The 20,224-nt window shown below is 37.0% G+C and overlaps 1 protein-coding gene across 1 annotated transcript; it reads left to right on the top strand.

Annotated features, from left to right (window-relative positions):
* The first annotated feature begins 1,701 nt into the window (after nt 1-1,701).
* On the top strand, nt 1,702-20,017 carry WDR44 (WD repeat domain 44). The gene is made up of 19 exons (XM_010177864.2): nt 1,702-1,729; nt 3,513-3,587; nt 4,062-4,692; nt 5,305-5,435; nt 5,530-5,622; nt 6,584-6,720; nt 7,758-7,841; nt 8,140-8,246; nt 9,214-9,365; nt 10,836-10,974; nt 11,068-11,132; nt 12,367-12,480; nt 13,323-13,445; nt 14,391-14,582; nt 14,740-14,841; nt 16,461-16,576; nt 17,577-17,704; nt 18,360-18,491; nt 18,930-20,017. Exons 1-19 carry the CDS (start codon nt 1,703-1,705, stop codon nt 19,022-19,024), a joined length of 2,643 nt encoding a protein of 880 aa, XP_010176166.1. The 5' UTR covers nt 1,702; the 3' UTR covers nt 19,025-20,017.
* The last annotated feature ends 207 nt before the right edge of the window (nt 20,018-20,224 follow it).

The raw sequence follows: 20,224 nt of genomic DNA, 5'->3' as shown, positions 1-20,224 counted from the left end.
TGCCTTGTACAATAGGACCCTACACCTTGCTGAAGCCTAGGCATTAATGTTGTAATTATAAATATATGTCATGGTTAAAGTGATCTTGTGGATTTAATGAACTGAGATGCATTTCTGCCACTATTTCTAAGGAAATCCAAGAGTTGATAGTGGAACTGGAAATGTTCCAGTAACCAGAATTTCAACACAGGCTATGTTCTTTCCCAGCAATATATTTTGGAAGTCAAAAGATGTGTTTGTTTTTTCAGGTCAGAATACTGATTTTGCTCTTTTTTGCACACTGGGGTTAGTACCTTCTAGGAGGCTTATGCCTCAAAGCAGTGATACAGATATTGTGCATCTTAAGAGTCAGTATCTGGACAGAAATGTGTAGGTTTAAGGTGTTAAATTAGTTACAAGTGATACAGTCTTTATACACCGATCCAGTGTGCTTTCTTGTTTGCCTAACTCTGCTGTTAAGTGTGATCTTTTTGTCATAAAATGCTTTCAGACAGTAAAGAGAAGAACTGAAATTCATAAAAATGATATTGAAATAGTTTCCTTTTTCAGAAGGTGTTGTCCCTTGAAACCATCATTTTGGAGGCAGGAAGGGCAAATTAGACCGAGATCTCTGTGTTTGTTTCTATTGCGTGGCACAAGATGATGGTCAAAGTTGTCCAGTGTCCCTGACCTCGGTAGCAGCTGGGATGCTCGTACAATCCAGGCTGTAGTTCATTTGGTGGTAAGCTTTTAAGGACATAATCTGTAACTTGGTCTGTGCTTGTGACTGACAAACTAATAGAATCATAGAACAGCCCAGTTTGGAAGGGACCTTGAAAGATCATCTGGCCCAGCCTTTCAGCTTCTTTATATATGAATATACATGAACAAGCAGAGTGACTCAATATTTAAATATCTTCTAGAATTCTGAAAATCTTGTGGAAAATGTAAGTATAGTGAGAGTTGACTGTTCACTGATTGCATTGAGCGGTGACCTGAAGAGAAGTAATTAGTTGATACCATTCCCTTAAGATACCTTGTTCTTTCATGTAATTAGTGAAATGAGAGGTTATGTGTGAGTGGATGCTAATGCAAATTCAGTGTTTCAGAGTATGCATTTTGGAAAGTAGTGCAAAACTAATTCCCTTCTGTTGTAATTTAAAAACTTATCTTTACACCAAGCATCATGATTAGCAACAAGAAGACCTTGCGTTTGCTGGAGAGGCTGAAGGGCAGAATGACTGTGATAGTGTTGACTCTACAGCTGAGGGTTCAGGCACTTGATTTACCAGCTACTAGAGCACTGGCAATTCTGCTTTCTGAAAGTTTTGGGTTCTTTTATGTCCACTCTGTGCTCACGCTACATGCTGATTTTAAATTCTCTGTAATGTGAAATGTTTTTAAATGTTTACTTGGAATAGTATCAGTTTGTTAGAAAAGGGCAATAGGAACAGGATTTCTAGAAGATCTGAGTGAGAAACTTTCAGGGATTGTAGAAGCTGTGGCTGTGTGCATTGCAGACAGCTGGGCACTTAACTCTGTTTGGAGCCTTTTGTTTAAGGGAGTGATAAGAGAAGCATTTGCTTTGTTGCTTGTCTAAAGTATCAAGTATACATTAATTTTAAATGAAGACTGTACTATGGACTGTTTAATATAAAGCTTACTGTCAAGAGATTTTTTTTTCTTTGAGCTCTAGCTATCTTCTCTTTCTAACAGGTCACCGATGAAAGTTGGATCCCATGTATTAAAGGTGAGTTTCTTAAAATCAATCAAATGCTTGTTAATAAGCAGCCTTGAGCATTTCTCCGTGAAGTAGGTGTGTTACAGCGGCCCTAACATCTACACAGACAGGGAACTATAGGCTTTTCTTGTAGGTAGCAGTTGTTGTGCTTATGTCTCTTGAAGTTCCAACTTTACTTTTATTCAGGTTATGTTAAAATGTTTGGAAGCTAATTTTATTCTGACATGTATACATGCAATTTAATTGAGCTCTACTTAATTACTAGACTACCCTCTTTCAAGTGATTTGTGAGTAGTAAGCAAGTCTCTGCAGCACTTGGGTTTTGTTCTCGATTTATATGAAATAGTTTTCTTTGCTCTCTGCTCTCTTCAAAATAAGAAAAATCTTAGTGCTTGTATTTCAAAAGCCTCCGCTCTAGGTTATGTGAAGATAAAACACTATATTTAGCTTAATGAGCCAGCATTGCCACTTCCCACACAGGTAATTGGTATGCTGCATCTGTGTGTGGTGACAGTGCAGCTGAATCTGGCACACACTGAATAGGTGAGGAGTTGAAACCTTGTACAAATAACACTTATTTCCTGGTCTCAGAAAGGCCAAAGGTGATGTCGTGCAGCACTGTTACGCAGAGTAAAGAAGGCTTGACATTTGGTCAGTGAAGTGTTGGGAAATTGTAGTAAAAATAGTGTTTCTGTTTTGCCAGCAGCACTCTGCTCTGAATCAGTCATCTTTTTGCATGAGTTTTACAGTATCCCTTGTGGAACAGAGGCTTATACCCTATTTTGTATTCCATTTAATGTCCCTTTAATGATTGAGCATTACATGTGTAAGCCTTTCAAGAAATGTCACTATCATTCTGACTAAACTCAGTGCAATCAATGAACTACAAAATTAACTTTAATGTCTTGTTGACTGATTTAATAGCTATGAAGTTGTGTATCTTGCTTATAGGTTTCTGATTTTTTAAAGTATCTTCCTAAGTCACTTGTTAAGCTGAGTTTTTGAAGGCGGAAAAAGTATTTGCTTTTCTGCTTGGTACCATATCAGGCGAGTAAATATGTGACTAATGGTATAGTTTGTCTTGGAATGGGTAAGAAATATTTCCTAAGTCCAAAGTTTAACAGGTATGTGAGATTAATGTCAATAAAATTAGAAATTAATATAATGGGCTTCTGTAGACACTGGTTTCACATAAGTATTTAAGTTGTCATACCCTTGAAGATAGATTTTGGTGAAAAAGCAAAGTAGAACTTGCTTTTATGTTAGAAAAACTTTGTGGAGGCCTTTTAAAATACCTAATCTCCATATTAAACGAGTGTCTCTTGCATATCTACTGTATAAGCAGAATTAAATTAATAGCCTAACAAAAATACTTGTAATGGTAACAGCTAGCCTTGGGGGCTTTAACGTTGTGAAGGGAGAGTAGAGAAGTGCTGACCTCAACAGAAGGGAGTTTCATATCTGTAGATGGGAAGGAGGAGTAGAACAGCAGTTCTATATCTCAGCTCAATAAATCAGTTGAGATGTGTTTGTTTTTTCTTATTATTTTAAGCTCAGTAACTTTTAATAGTGTGCAGGCTTTCTCTCTCTGTATGGTGGTGTGAAGTATTCTTCATGTGTACTGTGCATTACTGTTTAAACCTCTGTCTGACAGCAGTAAAATGTGAAAACGTAGCAGAATTCTTGTCCTTCATGCTATTTAATTTGTTGTAGCTATATTTTTGTTAGATCATCTTACTGAAGGACTTGCTACCATCATCTTAGAGTATCTACCTTTTTTTTTTTTCCATAGGATACGGACAGCAAACTACACAAACCTGGAAATGAAACCTCTGTACAAGAAATGAAACAGGATGATTCAAAAGAGGTTGGTTAAATATTACTTTGCACTTCCAGCATCACAATAGAAATATTAAATAATTTAATAATCTTCATTCTGAAACTAACATAGATTAGAATTTGTCACTAATGTTAGTGTGTCCATCTAAAGGGTAAATATGAAACTAAGTGTTCTAAAAATATATTTAGGATTCACCAGTGTTGAATTATTTGTATAACCTGCAGGATCATATTTAGCAGTGCATGAGAACTCTGAAGAGTGAACAGCTCTTGTTTCCTAACTTTCTCTCAAAGGACATTAAAGAGGAATGGAAAATAGTCACTTTTCTTTTTCAGTTATGCCTATTTCTGCACCTAGGTCTCCAGAATTTTTAAACAAAATATTTTTTGTATACAAAGCAACTCTTCAGTGGATGAGTTCTTGTGGGTGTTGTACAAACTGACTGTAAGCGTACCCTAGAAATGCCTGCTATTTAACAGTAGAATTCTTTTTGGGTTTTAGATTATTGACAGTATTATAGAAGAAAGCCAGAAGGCACAACAACTGGATGATGATTCTTTAGCTTCTAGAGGAAAAGAACTGACTGTTGCAACTTCAGATGCAAATGCTTGGATTTCTGGAGCAAGTATCATTAGTAGTATTCCAGAAGTATTACCTGCTAAAATATCATTACAAGAAGACCCTAGAGAACCAGTGTGTCAGAGTGTGTGTAAGGACACTGAATTGGAGTCAGGGAAGCTTTTGTTTACTTCTGAGCAACAGGAAACTCATAAACTAACAAAAGTAACAAATGCAACTGACCATAAAATGGATGAAACTGAAGCACAAGAAGAAACATCAAAAAATGAGGACATAACAGACAAGAAAGAGGCAAATACTTTAGAACAAGTGGCTTCAGATTTATCTACCAAAGAGCTTTCTACAGCAGAAGAAATGCCTCCAGCAAAACCACCAAGGCAGCTCACTGTAGAACCTGATATAGTTGCTAGCACAAAGAAGCCTGTCCCAGCACGGCCACCACCTCCAACAAATGTTCCTCCTCCAAGACCACCACCACCTGCACGGCCAGCTCCACCACCTCGGAAGAAGAAGAGTGAACTGGATTTTGAAGTGCAAAAACCTGTTTTAGAAGGCAAGTATTCTATTTTAGATGGCTGTAGTTATCTACATGCTACTTATTTTTGTGTTTTGAGTGAAGAATCGTTCAGTCTTGTGGTTTTAATTTAGTTGACATCTAAATGAGGAAAAAAAAGATTCTTCATCGATCTTAGCTTTCTTACAGTGGAGAAACACCCTTTTGCATTACAAGTGTTCCTGATTCATAGACTTTCTTGTAAACTAACACTTCCTACCAAAATAGCTGCTTCTGTAGCAAGGAGAAGTTGCCTCATCAATACAGAGACTAAAAAAAGTTACATGCTTCAGAGAAAATGTGTGCAATCTGTATTTGCATAGAAATACAAGTCGAGACGTAGACTGAGGTCTCATGAAAAGGAGTAGTCCTGGGTTACTAGGGAAATGACCAAAAAAATAATTGTTAAGAGGACTAGGTGTGAAATTGTTCCTGTGCCTCCAACTATATGTGAAATATATAATTGATAAGGCAAATTTGGTGGCAGTTGGTGTTTAAAAAAACCTCAAACTTGTCAGAAAGGATGTTCAGGAATATGATGTTAGGATTCTATCAGTCTGTAGACTGTCTATGGCAAGTGTTATGCTCTTTCTAATATGACTCTCTTTCCAGTTTCTCGAGAGAGCTTCACAGCTGGTGGTCTTTTAACTCCAAGTACAGTGACGGAAGGCATGCCCAAAGATTCTCAGCCTTCTTTGGATTTGGCAAGCGCAACTAGCGGAGATAAAATAGTCACTGCACAGGTATTGTGAAATGACTTTAAGTTCAAGAACTGCAGCATTTTCTATCCCTTCTGTGCTACACCAGAGATAATGTGTTCTGTCTGTGAAATTTCAGGAAAATGGGAAAGCAGCTGATGGCCAAACAACAAATGAAGTACTTGGACCACAAAGACCCAGATCTAATTCTGGAAGAGAGCTCACGGATGAGGTATTAATGGATGTGGTCTGAACATAGGACATTCTCATGCGTGCTTTTCCAGCCTGTCAAATGAATTGGAGTAGTCACACGTCACTCTGCGCTCTAAACCACCATATGCTGCAACCAGGGATGCAAACGGGAGCGATGGCAAGCTGGCTTTGTCCACCTAGGCACTTTGTGGCCTCTGAGTCATATGTAGTGTTAGTGTTTGGGAGTGTGAGCTGTAATAGATCTGAAATGCTGGGAGTTTGTGTTTGTAGCTATGCAAACATGCTATGAGATTTCAGTGTGAGGCAACACCAGCAAACTTGGTGTTTTGTCATATATCTAAAAGTGAAGGAGTCAGCAATAGGAGAATGATTTTCCTGATATTAAGAAAGTTTCTTCAGTTAATAACTTCCATTCATCCTAATGATGATATTGAGCTGCTGCCAGTTTTTATTTGTGTATGTCTTTGTATAGCTTTTTTTTGCTGCTGCTAAACAGGCGTATGATCACAAGCAGATCCTGAAATGCTTCAAAAAACCCTTTTCCTTTGTGTAGTACTAGTTGGATCTAAATGCTTTTTCTCTGTAGGTTAAGGTTATCTTTGACTAAATCTAGGCTACAGCAGTTGAAATATCTGAAAGGGGAAGACTGCAACAAAATCTTTTAATTACATAATATGTTTGATATTAGCATGGGCAGTGTCAGGCAGTGACTGATGTCTGTACAGCTGCATTTCTGATTTATGAAGTTGAAGCTTGTGATGACATGTAATTGTTCATCTGTGTATAGTAGCTGGTAATGTTTGCATTAACACACTGAAGGCAATTTTAACTTAAACTTAGTCTTTGTGAAATAAATATATAGTGAGCTACAGAATTTCCCATTAAGACAAATAATCTCTAAGATTAGATGATTTATATTTTGCCTTAAGTTTTGGAGTATAATCAAGTCATCTCGATTTCACATCTTATTTTTTCCACAGGAAATTCTAGCAAGTGTAATGATAAAAAACCTTGATACAGGTGAAGAAATACCCCTGAGTTTGGCAGAAGAAAAGTTGCCAACAGGCATTAATCCACTAACTTTGCATATCATGAGAAGAACTAAAGAATACGTCAGGTATGAGTGATGATAGCTTTCATCTCCTGATACTGTTGCCCTTGTAGTTTTTGCATACGTGGAGGCAGCTCTTATGCAAGTAGAGGTTGTCCCAAACCATCTGTCTCTGACTAATTTGAACACTAATTCCCAGTTCTCTATGAACTAGGCTGGTTATTGAATTATTTTAACTAAAAGTTGGTGATATTGCTAGAATTTGACAGGCAAGTATCTCTGAAAATCCAGCTGAATTGCAGTTAGCACTTGATGTGTTAAATGTTGTCATTTCTATACTGTATTAAACACAGTTTATGTTCAGGTACTATGTATAGTTCACACTACCACCTCCTCTAGATTTTTCAGTGTTTAATTTAGTACACTTTGGTGCTCTGAAGATCTGTGGTCATCAGTGTAGCTGACTACTTTGAGGTTTTCCTGTCCTCAGCAGGGCTTTAGGCCCTTTTAATATTTAAAACTGAGTCTATTTGTAAACTTGGATAGAAAAATACAGTTTCTTAATGATCAGGAAATTGTGTCAGTCTAGACTTTTTTCCAAAGACCTAGATTTATGTGAATTACACATCAGACAATTTTGAGGTTTTTTGCATTGCTGTATTATCATTGAAAACTCACTTCTGTAGAACTGTACTCTTCTGTGTACAAACTTCTGTTTCAGAATTAACCAGCGTTTATTTATGTGATCTACAAAAGCAAGATGTGAGAACAAGATGTTTACATTTCCTAGTGATGTAATGTATTTTGTCTGCTGTTAGCTTGCAAAATGTCACAATAAGCTTAAAGTTTTGAATTTATGGAAGGGAGTATCTTTGCCAAATGTATCTTTGGCATCTGGAGTGTGTATACAGTTTCAATATCAAGGTGCCAAAGAACTGAAAGATCTGTCTTATTACTTGATTAATATCACATTCATGCATTTCCAATGTGTTATCTGAAGGAATAAAGATGGATCTTAAAATGCAAATCCTACTTTACTAATGTTTCATTCAATTTAGATTCATTATGATTTCGCATTAAACAAGCACTTCTGTATTTCCTAGTAACGATGCAGCACAGTCTGATGATGAAGACAAAATGCAGACACAGCAAACTGATTCTGATGGAGGGAGGTTAAAACAAAAAACGTAAGATACTGTTTCATGTCCCTACAAAGAAAAGCCAGGTTTTGCTTTTCTAAGCTGAAGCTCTCCTACTGACTTCTGAACAAGTCACCTTTTAAGTACAAGTGATACCTGAATTTGTTAGCCCATTGCTCTGCAGTTAAACTGAAGATTATGTGACTCCTGGCAAACTAAATACTTATTTTAAGAATCAGGAATGTAAAGAGATAATACTGCATTTCAAATCAAAACTTGATATGTAATAGCAAAAAATGAGAATTTGCCAGTGGTATGTGTTGAAAAAATGCCTTTGCTTTTTAAGGACCCAGCTGAAAAAGTTCCTTGGCAAGTCTGTAAAGCGAGCAAAGCACCTTGCTGAAGAATACGGTGAACGTGCTGTAAATAAAGTGAAGAGTGTTCGAGACGAAGGTCAGTGACAATGACTTTTTTTTTTTTTAGTAGGATAGTCTGTTTATCCCTGGGCTTCTAGGAATCGAAGCCTGCTGTATACTGCCATTGTACAGTTGATGTGGCTTTTTAGAATTAAAGCTTGTAGCTTGGTAGGCATTCTGAGGCTAGCGGGTTACAAGGATGAATACTTGTAAAGTAGTAGTTGAGAGACCTTTTCAGTTAAACCAGTTAAACACTGTAAATTTTGTTTTGCTGTTAGAAAGCTGGATATCAAAACGTAGACCTTTTTGGAAAGTTATTGCAGCAAAGGTAGAAGTGGGAGTTGTCTTCGTTACTTTAATAAAATCAGATTGTTTTCTGATAACCAACATCACCATTAGAATTCTTATATAGTTTGAGCTCCTGTGAGATTTCCCAATACAACTGTATTCTCACCTTCTTGTTTCATCAGTGCTTCTTTCAGACAGACTTCTAGTACTGCAGTAAGCCAGTCTAACCACAGCCTGAGATAAGTGGTGTAGAACTTCTGCACTTTAGCATCTTACATTGCTATTGGCTGTTTGCCCCAGCTCTTTTACAATTCTTATACTTCTTAGGCAAATCACCAGGTGGCTTCAGCATATTCCATCAGGAGACACCAATACAATGAAGTGGAAAATTTTCAGCACGCATTAAACTGACAGAAATCACTTAGTGCAGGATCTGCTGAATGCAAGACCTGGTGTGAAAAAAGGGACAGAACAAAACTGGATGGCAGTTACTATCTTGAGTGTACAGTGTTTGGATTCACTGCAACCTACAGTTAGTGTAGATACATTTTTAAACCTTGATGCAACAGTTTTATTGTTTTGCTTTAAGATCATAATATTGCCTATAAAAATTTGCTATTTCAAGAATAATCTGCTGCCAAAAAGTATTGGCAAATGCTTATTAATGGATTAAATGTGTGCTCTGATACGTACTGATGAATTTGTGTTCTCTTAAGTCTTCCATACAGATCAAGATGATCCCTCTTCCAGTGATGATGAAGGGATGCCATATACAAGACCAGTTAAGTTCAAAGCAGCACATGGTTTCAAGGGACCTTACGATTTTGAACAAATTAAAGTTGTTCAGGATCTCAGTGGAGAGCATATGGTAAGTCTCTCAAATTTAATCTGTGGTTTTATTGAATCTGTTCAGCCTGAATTTCAACTTTTAGTTTTCATCTACTTGGTGGCTTCCAGAAACTATTGTCAGGGTTATTCTTGAAGAGCAGTTTCATTTTTCATTCTGGAAAATAACATTCTGACAAGAAATGAAAATTTGGCAGGTGTGATCAGATCTTCAGGAGGGGAAAAAAAAAGTCTGTAGATACTTGGGCTTCAGTGATTCTGGTATTGAGTGATACCTGATTTCTTGGTTCCTGCAATTACAAATTTAGGCTGATATAGGCTATGTTCTTCTACCAGAACTGAGCACAAAGCAGCAGGGTTGACCTAGTTAGCAGTTAAACTAGTCTGCCTATTAGAGATATGAACACAAGTATTGAACAGAAATACTAGATAGGTTCTGGAGGCAAAACTGGGGAGAGATAAATGGGTTATGTGGAACAGAGTGATCAAGAGGGGAGAGACCAGGATATGATATTTGCAGAGAAGCCTGTGGAGAATGAGGCAGAAAAAGTACCTATTCATCACTGTTGGAAGTGTGCACGCTCCCCTGCAGAGTCTGAAATGCATTCTAGTATTCCTGACTTCCCAGATTCTTCTCCTGACAGCAACTGTCTGGCAACAATTGAAACAGTCCCCCATGTTTAAGTGTTAGGCTAAAGATAATCACTTACAGCAATCAGTTTGATGACTAGAGAGTTCAAGCTTCTCATCCACAACTAAAGTTTCCAGTCCTACTGGTAACCTGTCTGTGTTAGTTTCTGTCATGCCAGTATTTGACTTCTTAAAACCTAGGAAATTCTCCAAAAGCATCCTAAAAGGATGCTAGGTTGGTGGAGTCAAATGCCCAATAGCTGCTCCTTATGTAACAGGAGGAAATGGATTATTACTTGTGTGGTACTGTGATTTATTGACTACTGACTCTTCAGATGTTGCAGTGGAGGGAGGGTTGTTGTCTTCATAAACTTTGCAAAATCCTCATGCCAATTCTGAATTTAACAAATATATGTAGTATTCATTTTTGTTGCCAGAATTGGTGTAACCAAGCATAATTTCTATTTAATAAATTAAAAAAAAGTGTTAGGACAGCTTGTGCAAACTTCAAGCGCAGGTACAATTTCTTGCCAGTTCTACAAATCAAATAGCAGGTCACTTGGAACCCTGTTTTGCTGACTGTTACTGACTGTACCAGTTTTATGTAGAATGCTGTGGTAGCACCGAGCTCCTTTAACTTCTCTCCTACACTAATCTGCCCTGTGGGCTGTTTCTTTTCAGTTCTTTTTGTAAGTATGTTGCCAGTGCTAACAATTACTTTTCAGTGTTTGATCTATAATTTATTTTACTTGTGGTATCTTGTACGTGTCCTAAATCTTGTCAGTTGATATTTTAGAAAGGCTTTTTGGATCGGATAAAGGCATTTTACAAAGTTTAAACAATGATCTCTCTATTTTGGCAGGGTGCTGTTTGGACAATGAAATTCTCTCACTGCGGTCGGTTACTTGCATCTGCAGGACAGGACAACGTAGTAAGAATATGGGTTTTAAAGAATGCTTTTGACTATTTTAATAACATGAGAATGAAGTACAACACAGAAGGTACCTTTCTATGCTTTGCTAGAGCTCTAAAACACTAGAAATTAGTTATTTGTGAACTTGGGGTTGACTGTGGTCTTTCTGCCTGTGTTCTAGGCCGTGTCTCTCCCTCTCCATCTCAAGAGAGTTTGAATTCTTCAAAGTCTGATACAGATGCAGGGGTATGTACTCTGGGTATTGGGAGGGGAAGAGGTGGGGGTCACATTGTTCTCTAATGCCAGATCCTCATTGTTGCTTTATCCAAAGACACATTAAAGAGTTCTTGGCCTATGTTTTTTGAGGCATAGATGAACTGTCTTATCAATAGACATCTTCAGTCAAATACTCTTATCCCACATGTATGGGGTGCAAGCAAGAAAGTCACTAAACTTAATGCGTTACAAAATCTGCACAGCTTTGCTGTGACCTTCTGCCAGGTAACTTCCCTCCCAGAGCACATTTCTGAGTGAAATGCCAAAGGGAAAGAAACCCACATAGTTGAATTGCCTGTCTTAGTGTTTTGCCTCAGAGCATTACTTAGGTTTAACATCTGACCTGATGATGTCTTCTCTGAGGAAGGCCAAGCTGAACAGTGGGATACTCAGAAGCATAATCAAACCTGGCATTTTTAAATTTTTCATGCCTGTGTAGAATAAAATGGAACATGGTTGACCAGAAGTATTAAGACACTGTTACTTGTAGAGTGTTCAGATACTTTAGTAAACCTGCCATTAAAATTAATGTATTAAAGTGGCTTTTTTTTCCCCTCTATTTGGTTTCCAGTAGTGTAAGAAACAGATGACAAAACCAGATTTTAGCAGTAGCGTTATTTAATGTGCACTGTTTGGCAGGGAGGAGGTTGATATTTCCTTACCTTAGGTGAGTGAATATGCTTACTTAACCACACACACCAGTGATGGTTTTGAGTTGCTGTTGCTGGAAGGCTTTTGTATAGGAACTTCTAGTTTTATTTTGCATGTGTTTATTCTGAAAGAGTGTCTTATTAGGAAGTTAACATTCTTGATATGCCATAGAAACATGGAAACTTTAACTCACAGTTTATGTTCTAAATTGGAATACAGTTTTCAAATACTTTGGATTTATATACTTTTCAAATACTTTGTTCCAAAAGCTTATCTTAAGATACTTGTTTAAATTGCTGTCAAGCTTATTCCACTAAATTAAAAACTGTGATTGAAAATGTAGAGCTTCTTAATTTTGGAATTTCAAGATGATGTTTCACAGCTGATTGTACTTGAAATTGACTTTGGTTGTTTATTAGTGCAGTGTTGTTTATTTTAAAGTCCTATGAGGTTGTTCTTCAAATTGTTATTGGCCTTTTTGTAAGCAGTAATTGCTTTATTGTTAATTTTTCCAGCTGATATTTTCTGATGTTTCTGTACACTTCTCTGATAGATTTGCAGTGGAGTTGATGAAGACCCAGATGATAAAAATGCCCCGTTTCGTCAACGACCGTTTTGCAAATACAAAGGGCATACAGCAGATCTTCTTGATCTTTCCTGGTCTAAAGTAAGGCACCTTCATACAGACTACATAATTCTCCTGTGTTTTAATGGTTTTCTTTTGTTAATTGCCATTGGAACCATATATCTAAACAATATAAAACTATCATTAAAGCTGAGAGAAAAGGTTCATAGAGAAAACCCTTATTCCAGCTGAAATAGTTGAGATAAAATGAACAAACTTCTTGGGATTCTCTAATTAAAAGTTGTCTTGAAAAAAAAAAAATCAAGCTAATAACAATTACAATTTTTTATTCAATAATGGAGTTAAATTGTTTAGAGTGAAAGGGATTTCCAATGAGCTGTATGATTTCTGATGTATGGTGTTATCACTTTTCTTGTCTTCAGTATGCTTCACTGTCTTAATGCAAAGCATCCAGATTCTGAAGTTGCTGAATATATACATGTATCTTAAAATTGGAGAATTACCTTGTACTTAACTGTCAAAATGTATCACATAAAGCTTATTCAGTTAATTCTCCACATTGGAATACAGCTGCAATTTTCAGAACACTGTTTGTCTGAAGGATCTTAGGCAGGAGAGACTCTGACCCCTTCTCTGAAGCCTGTTGTGCTGTTTCTTCTCTGAGTTCTTTAACTACTTTCCAAATATTCATTTCTATTGAGATTCTTCGACAAAATTTTCTGTGACTGAGCATCGGTGTACTGGACTTAAGGAAAACACCAGTCAGTAATGATAATTTGGATAAAACATTTTTATCTAAAAGAGCAAAATGTTGAATTTCATGGCAACAAAGAAATTGCTAAGATTTTACCAATCAGATTGCTCCTGTATTTTTCTTTTACTTTTGTGTCTGTTAATAACCATGGAATTCTCTTGTTTCACAGAATTACTTCTTGCTTTCTTCTTCTATGGACAAGACTGTCAGATTATGGCACATATCAAGAAGAGAATGTCTTTGCTGTTTCCAGCATATAGACTTTGTCACTGCTATAGCATTCCATCCAAGGGTAAGTGTAGTTGCCCTCTGTCTTCTAGAGAGGTAGAATTTGAAATTGCAGGAGTCCTCCCCCTTTATCTTCAATTTTAAAAATAATTGAATAAGAGTTTGAGCACTTTAAAAATATATCTATTGTGTAATATTCTGAAACTTTAACTCTTAATCTTCCTTAAACTTCATAAAGTGTGTCTGCATGGTTTAACCATTTGTAGGCATGATGTGGAGAGTGAATTGGTTTTGGATATAACATCACAGCTGGCATAGTTTTGATTAACTTGGTGAAAAGTCAGAAGTTCCAATGAGGGAAGCTGTGATTAAATATTAGTGGAAAAAATCATAATGAAGTAGAACAGATTGTTCAGAGACCACAGAATCCTTGGGGAAGTTTAAAACTTGACAGGATATGACCCTCTACAGCCTGATCAAACTTTTGAGGCTGGCCTTGCTATGAGCAGGACAGGTGGACCAGAGACCTCCAGAGTTCCCTTACAGACTATCTTACTTGATGATTTTAAAAAAAATACTATAATAAAGCTTCTAATATTAATAAAACTCAAGTACAGGAAGTGTATTTCAATGTTCCCTGAACATATATAACTGGTAGATGTGTTGGGAACTCTGAAAGGAGCTTTCAACTCCTGACAAGTTCAGTATTTTTCTAACTTATGTTGAGAGGGTCAAAAGTAACTGTGGTGACACTGAACAGTTTTCTGACTTGAGATAAACACACTGCATGTGTGTAATCTTGTCAAAAATCTGTAAGAAATTGAACTTCATTTACCAGTAATTTCAACATTGTCTTTTCAGCCTTCTTAAATATTACAGTCAACTCATCTGAGAGCTCTTATTTAGGAGATTCTGGAGAGAAGCTGTTTGGAAATGGGGTGGGAAGGTTTTAAGGAAATCAGGGCATACTCACAGCACAAGCAGAGATTAATGTAGTGTGTCCTCTCAGGATGACAGGTACTTCTTAAGTGGTTCTTTGGATGGGAAACTCCGACTCTGGAACATTCCTGACAAAAAGGTGGCATTATGGAATGAAGTAGATGGGCAGACAAAATTGATTACAGCTGCCAACTTCTGTCAGAATGGCAAATACGCAGTCATAGGCACATATGATGGAAGATGCATCTTCTATGACACGGAGGTAAAATTTTTTTGAGACTATGTATTTTTTTCGTGTTAAATAAAAACCATTTAAAAGTCACACTTATTTAAATTTCAAGAAACAAACTTTATTAGGACTTGAAGTAAAGTTTTTACTCAATTATTTCAAACCAGGATATATTTTAATATCTTTTCAGCACTTGAAGTACCATACACAAATACACGTGCGCTCTACCAGAGGCCGAAATAGAGTTGGAAGAAAAATTACTGGCATTGAACCCTTGCCTGGAGAGAATAAGGTACAAGCTTTCAGTGTAACTCTGCCTCAGGACTGGAGTCATGATATAAGTATCTAATGCTTTGAGAGGGTCAAAAGTAACTGTGGTAACACTGAACAGTTTTCTGACTTGAGGTTAACACACTACATGTGTGTAATCTTGTCAAAAATCTGTAAGAAATTGAACTTCTTGAAGTTTGTGCTAAGACTTGTTTATAGTCACTGACTTAAATCAGAACTCTTTTAGCACTACTAAAATGAGCGCTACTCTTAGCTGATTTAGACTAGTAGAATACTAAATAGTGATAAAATATAAATTTTTAATAACATTATGCTCTGTTCAATATAAGGTTGATAAAATGCTTACAAATTACTTTCAGTGAAAGTTTGTCATAACTAATCTCTCTCAAATTTAATGTTAATTTAGAAATATGCTTCATAGAGAAGCTGAAAAAGTGCTGAAAGCTCAGCAGCTGATACCCAAACAAGTGTGCTCTGTTCTTCAGAATCTCCTTTTGTTTAGCTTCAATTAAAAGGGTCAGATTCTCATCATGCAAAAAACCATCCTGTTGAGTATTAAAGGTGTAATCTAAAGCTGAAAAGTTTCTCACTTGTATACAAGTATATACTTGTATACTTGTTTCAGAGGCGATGTCGTGTCAACAGTTGACTCTTAAAGAGTAGCAGAGCACCAGCTGTTATCACCTCTATTGTACTCTTCTCAATAACAGAGATATTACGTATTTCCAAAGACATGCAGAAGATCCAGAAATCAATAGTGCCTTTGGGTTTGCATCAGGTGCTGTGCGTTGGCATGTTAGATAATGTAATAAAACACAGCTCAGCATGAACTCCTTTGAAAACAAATAGGAAGTTCTGTAGTTTGGTGATGATGGTGTTCCAGGAGTTGTCACAATTTTGTTGCATAAAATGATTAGATAAGTCTGAGTCAGTATTTGTCTGCCATCCCACTGTACCCTTTTGCTAGCGTCATCTTGAGACCTACTGCTAACCTGCAATCTGCTCCACTTCTAAGATACCATAAAAAGGGATAATCAGCTGAATGCCCTTATGCATTTTTGACAACCCTTTCATAGATTTCTCTGTTCCTTATAAGAACGTTTAAGCTTCTGATCTGAAAAATGTGAAAAGGAAGTAAACTCTTATCAACCAAGAGAAAAGCCCAGTTTGCTGATACAGTAAATAGTAGCTTCTTACTGGTGCTTAGTCATTGATAGGTCATGACTCTTCAGAAATTTACCTCACTGGAACAGCTGTTCTGCTGTGTTATTGTGGAATGTGTTCCAAAATAACCTTTGCAAATTGATGACTCTTCTTCAGGCCCACATTTTACTTTAGTAAAGAGCAGCTGTTCTGGTTCAGACATAGTCAGGATGATCTCGACAGTGAAGTTGTCTTCTGTCCATTGACAGAAGACCAGAAAGAAAAATGTCATTGTCCTAAAACTTGTTCTGCTTCTTTGGGCCTGTTCTTTGTCTATGTCACTTTTTTTGTTGTTTGTTTGTTTGTTTTTTAATCAAAAGACCTGGACTTCTGACTGTTTGAATGACCTCCAGTTCTCCTTTTTGGGCATGCTAATGATTTCCACTTCTAAATTTTATTTATTTCTTTCTTTTCTAGATACTAGTGACATCAAATGATTCCAGAATCAGATTGTATGACCTAAGAGATCTGTCTTTATCTATGAAATATAAAGGTTATGTCAACAGCAGCAGCCAAATCAAAGCCAGCTTTAGGTAAGGTAGTGTTATAGCAATGGAATTGTTGGGTTTGGGAAATACTATGGCTGAAGTACAGAGGCTTTCATTAAATAATCTGGTTACTTTGGTATGAAACTGAGCCTCTGAAATGTCACTTGGTTTGGAATGCAAAGGTAGCTAAAGGCTCTAGTAAAGGATAACAAAGCTGCCTGTGAGCAGGGAGCTTCTGTGAATGAGTGAATCCTTTCATATGGACAGTGCGATGCGTGACCATTGCGCTGTCCATTGCAATTGCTGTGAATGCAGGAACTGTGCTAGAACTGGTGGGGCTGGGACACTGCATCTGTTTTCTCCTTCATGATAAATAGGTTTTATTTCCTTAATTTTGTCAGATATTGTTGCAGATACATTGGTCACCCAACTGTTGCTCAAGGCTGTTGGTCACTGCCTGTGTGTGATCACTGTCAGGAAACAGCCTGCAAATCTGAGTTGAATTTTTTTTTCCTCTTGCTGTATGCTGACCTAAGATGCTTTTCTGAGTTTATTACTATGACTGTCATGGAAATACTGTTTTTTAAGGTAGTAAAAGAGGGGGAGTAGAGGGAGAAGAGTACTTGTTCTGTTCCCTCTTTGAGTCTTGCAGAAGCCAAAAAGGAAAAACACTTGGGTATCTGTTTAACCTGGATGTTTGAGCAGGGGAGGGCAGCAGTGCTTAAGGAATTGTCTTGCCATTTCCTTGTTGCTGAGTAGAGCTGTTAGACTACCCCTGTTCTGTGTCGGAAGCTGCAGGAGGACAGCTTGTGTGTGCCATTCATCAGAACTGCTTTTTCTTCCAGAGGGGGAGCGTCAGGAAGCTTGCATGCGCGTTCATTTAAGGAATGGGTATTTTTTTGAGCTGCAGTCACTAAAATAAAGAATCAGTTTGAATTGTGAACTTAGGCTGATTGTACTTGTAAAGCTGCAAGTTATCTGGAGATCTATTGTAATGGTTGCTTGAACAGCTAAGAGGAGTAATGTTTGTCCTTTGACTCTTTAGCCATGACTTTACCTACATTGTAAGTGGTTCGGAAGATAAATATGTTTATATTTGGAGTACATACCATGACTTGAGCAAGTTTACATCTGTAAGAAGAGACCGTAATGACTTCTGGGAAGGCATTAAAGGTAAAAATCAACTTTTGATCTTTTGTTTTCTCTAACTTCATATGACTTAAAAAGTTAAATATTTTTATCTTCTAGTTTTCATTTGCTCAGCAGTGCTATTCATTTAGCTTGAACAAATTACTAGCAAGATGCATTGTAATGGATGGATTTTCTGTAAGTGGACTGTCAGAAAACCTTTTCCACAGGAAACTCTCTACAGATGCATGATTGGGATGGCAAGAGACAGAATAGCTAAGAGTTTGTCCAGCTTCACTAGGAGATTCCAAATGAATGTAAAGTTTCGCTGGCAGAACCTAGTTGAATAAGTGTAGAAATCAAAATAATTATCAATCCTTAGATGCTTTGTGGAAAAGTGACTTTGAAAACAAATGCAAGGGGGTTTTGGGGGGTTTTTCTTAATCCTGCAACAAAAAGTGCAATTCTTTTATCTCCTCCACACACAGTTTTTTTGGGAAATTGGGGGCCATGTTTGTATCAAACATGTTTTGGAGCTGTTGCCAGTTAGTTTTGGGCACTTAGAGGAACTTCTGAGATCACTAAGTTTATAAAACAATGACAATTGCTCCTTGAATGATGAGCTCACCTGGTGCCCCTAGCACTGAGGTTCTTGGATACTTAGTAAAATTCATGCCTGCTCTCCACTGTCTTTCTGAAGCGCACAATGCAGTGGTCACATCTGCCATTTTTGCTCCCAATCCTGGTTTGATGGTGTCGCTGGAAACTTCTGAAAAGCAAGAAGCTGAAAGTAAGGGAGAAGACTCTGAAACATCAGATACCATACCTTCTGGTAGGTGTTTAAGACGAGCTCTGCTTGATACCATGGTATGAGGAGGAAAAGATGTTGAAGAATACTTTCAATTTGGGAGGGAGAGGTTTTGAGGAGAAAAGTCCTTGCAGCGGCCTGGATGTATATTCCTCCCTTAACAGTTAAACATTTTGGCAGCTTTCTTAAAACCTGAGAGAATGTGAAGTGAGGGGCACAGCTGTTGTCCTGTGTGCCTTAGGATTGTTCTTTTTACACTTGAGCTGTTGGGATGTAGAGCTCTACTGACATATAATGAAAAAGTCTCTCCTAGAAATGCAGATGTTTCTTGAAGTATTGACTAGATAACAGGAAAGTGATAGAGGAAGGAGGGTGTCACAGTGATAACTTATCTTTTAATGAGCTGGATTTTAACAAATTGTTTTTTAATGAACTGACAGTTTTTTCTCTTTCCTTCTGAAGGTGCTTTGAAGACAGATCACACAGAAGTGCTTTTATCGGCCGACTTTACTGGAGCAATCAAAGTCTTCATTAACAAAAAGAAATATGTATCTTAGTTGTTTTGCAACTGACAGCATAAAGCTATGGTACTGTGGGATTAAAATTCCATCAATAATGCGGGCAAAAGCAAAGTATCTAATATAATAATGTTACAGGCTGATTTATTTTTAAATCTTTATTTTAAGGCTACTCAACTGTTGGATCCTTGGAAAGCAGTGTCTACTTATTAACACCTGGGCTTGTACAATAGAAAGGAATGTGTAAGAATAATCCTGCCAAACTTTAGACTCTAAACTTTCTAAGAACAGTTGTTTTGCAACGTAATTGTGAACCTGCACAGGTTTCTGCACGAAAACGTATTCACACATGTGTGTGCCTTTTGGTTACATGCACTAATTTGAACATTCATCAAAAGGATTTTAGTGGCACTTGTGGCCACTAGATGTCAGGAATAGGGATGGGAAGGGAAGGTTGGAGATATGGCTGGAAAAATGATGAATGATCTAGTCTGATCTTTGCACAAAATTCCATTTGAGAAAGATCTTGAATTTGTAGTAGCTATTGTTCAGAATTTTAAGTTATGCAAGTTTTTGATGGGTCAGCAACCATGTGTAAATGTTTTTATAAATTTCTCAACTTCAGGACGTGAAAATTTTTTTGTTGTCTTTTAATTGTTGTGGACTTTAGATTCCTTTCTTATATATGATTTTTTGCACACTGGAGCACAATACTTGTGTAAAGAATTCTCTCATTCCTTGTTCACGGGCACCAGGATATATTCACCTTCCAGATAAAATTAAGCTGCATTAGAAAGTTATTGTATTTTACAACTATGTAAAATAAACTGTTTACATTTTTTAAGCATTGTAGCTTAAAGTTTTAAGTTCTTCTCGTTTGTTTAGTGCCACTGAATTTTGAAAGTCTTTGTAAATATTCATATAAAACACCTATGAAGTAACATTCTGGGCATCGTAACCCATGAAATGTTATTGATGGTCAAGTGTTTCAGAGAAGAGATGTATCATTAAACTTGGTCACACACTTGGAAATTGTTGCTGCTTTTCCATTTTGATTCATAAATTTGCCTTTTGTCTAAGCATTTTTGTTCTGTTTCTCGGATCACTGATCTCGCATGCGCTTGTTAACTTTTTAGTTCTACTTTTCCTGATCCTGTCACATTTTGATGACAGCCATCTTTCTGGAGTAGTGGAGAATGGAGTATTGGAACTGGATATTAAGCAGAATTAAGAGTAGTT

The sequence above is a fragment of the Antrostomus carolinensis genome, unplaced genomic scaffold (genome assembly GCF_000700745.2).
Source record: "Antrostomus carolinensis isolate BGI_N321 unplaced genomic scaffold, ASM70074v2 scaffold19991, whole genome shotgun sequence".
NCBI classification, from domain to species: Eukaryota; Metazoa; Chordata; class Aves; order Caprimulgiformes; family Caprimulgidae; genus Antrostomus; species Antrostomus carolinensis.
Note: the sequence above shows the minus strand (reverse complement) of the source record. Positions and strands in the feature narration are given on the sequence as shown.

Excerpts from the sequence above, each read along its gene's own strand:
- WDR44 (XM_010177864.2), top strand. The coding sequence starts at position 1,703 with ATGAAAGTTGGATCCCATGTATTAAAG. Across the intron at positions 5,436-5,529 it reads ATAAAATAGTCACTGCACAG|GAAAATGGGAAAGCAGCTGA; the intron begins GTATTGTGAAAT and ends GTGAAATTTCAG. Across the intron at positions 17,705-18,359 it reads CTTCTGGGAAGGCATTAAAG|CGCACAATGCAGTGGTCACA; the intron begins GTAAAAATCAAC and ends GTCTTTCTGAAG.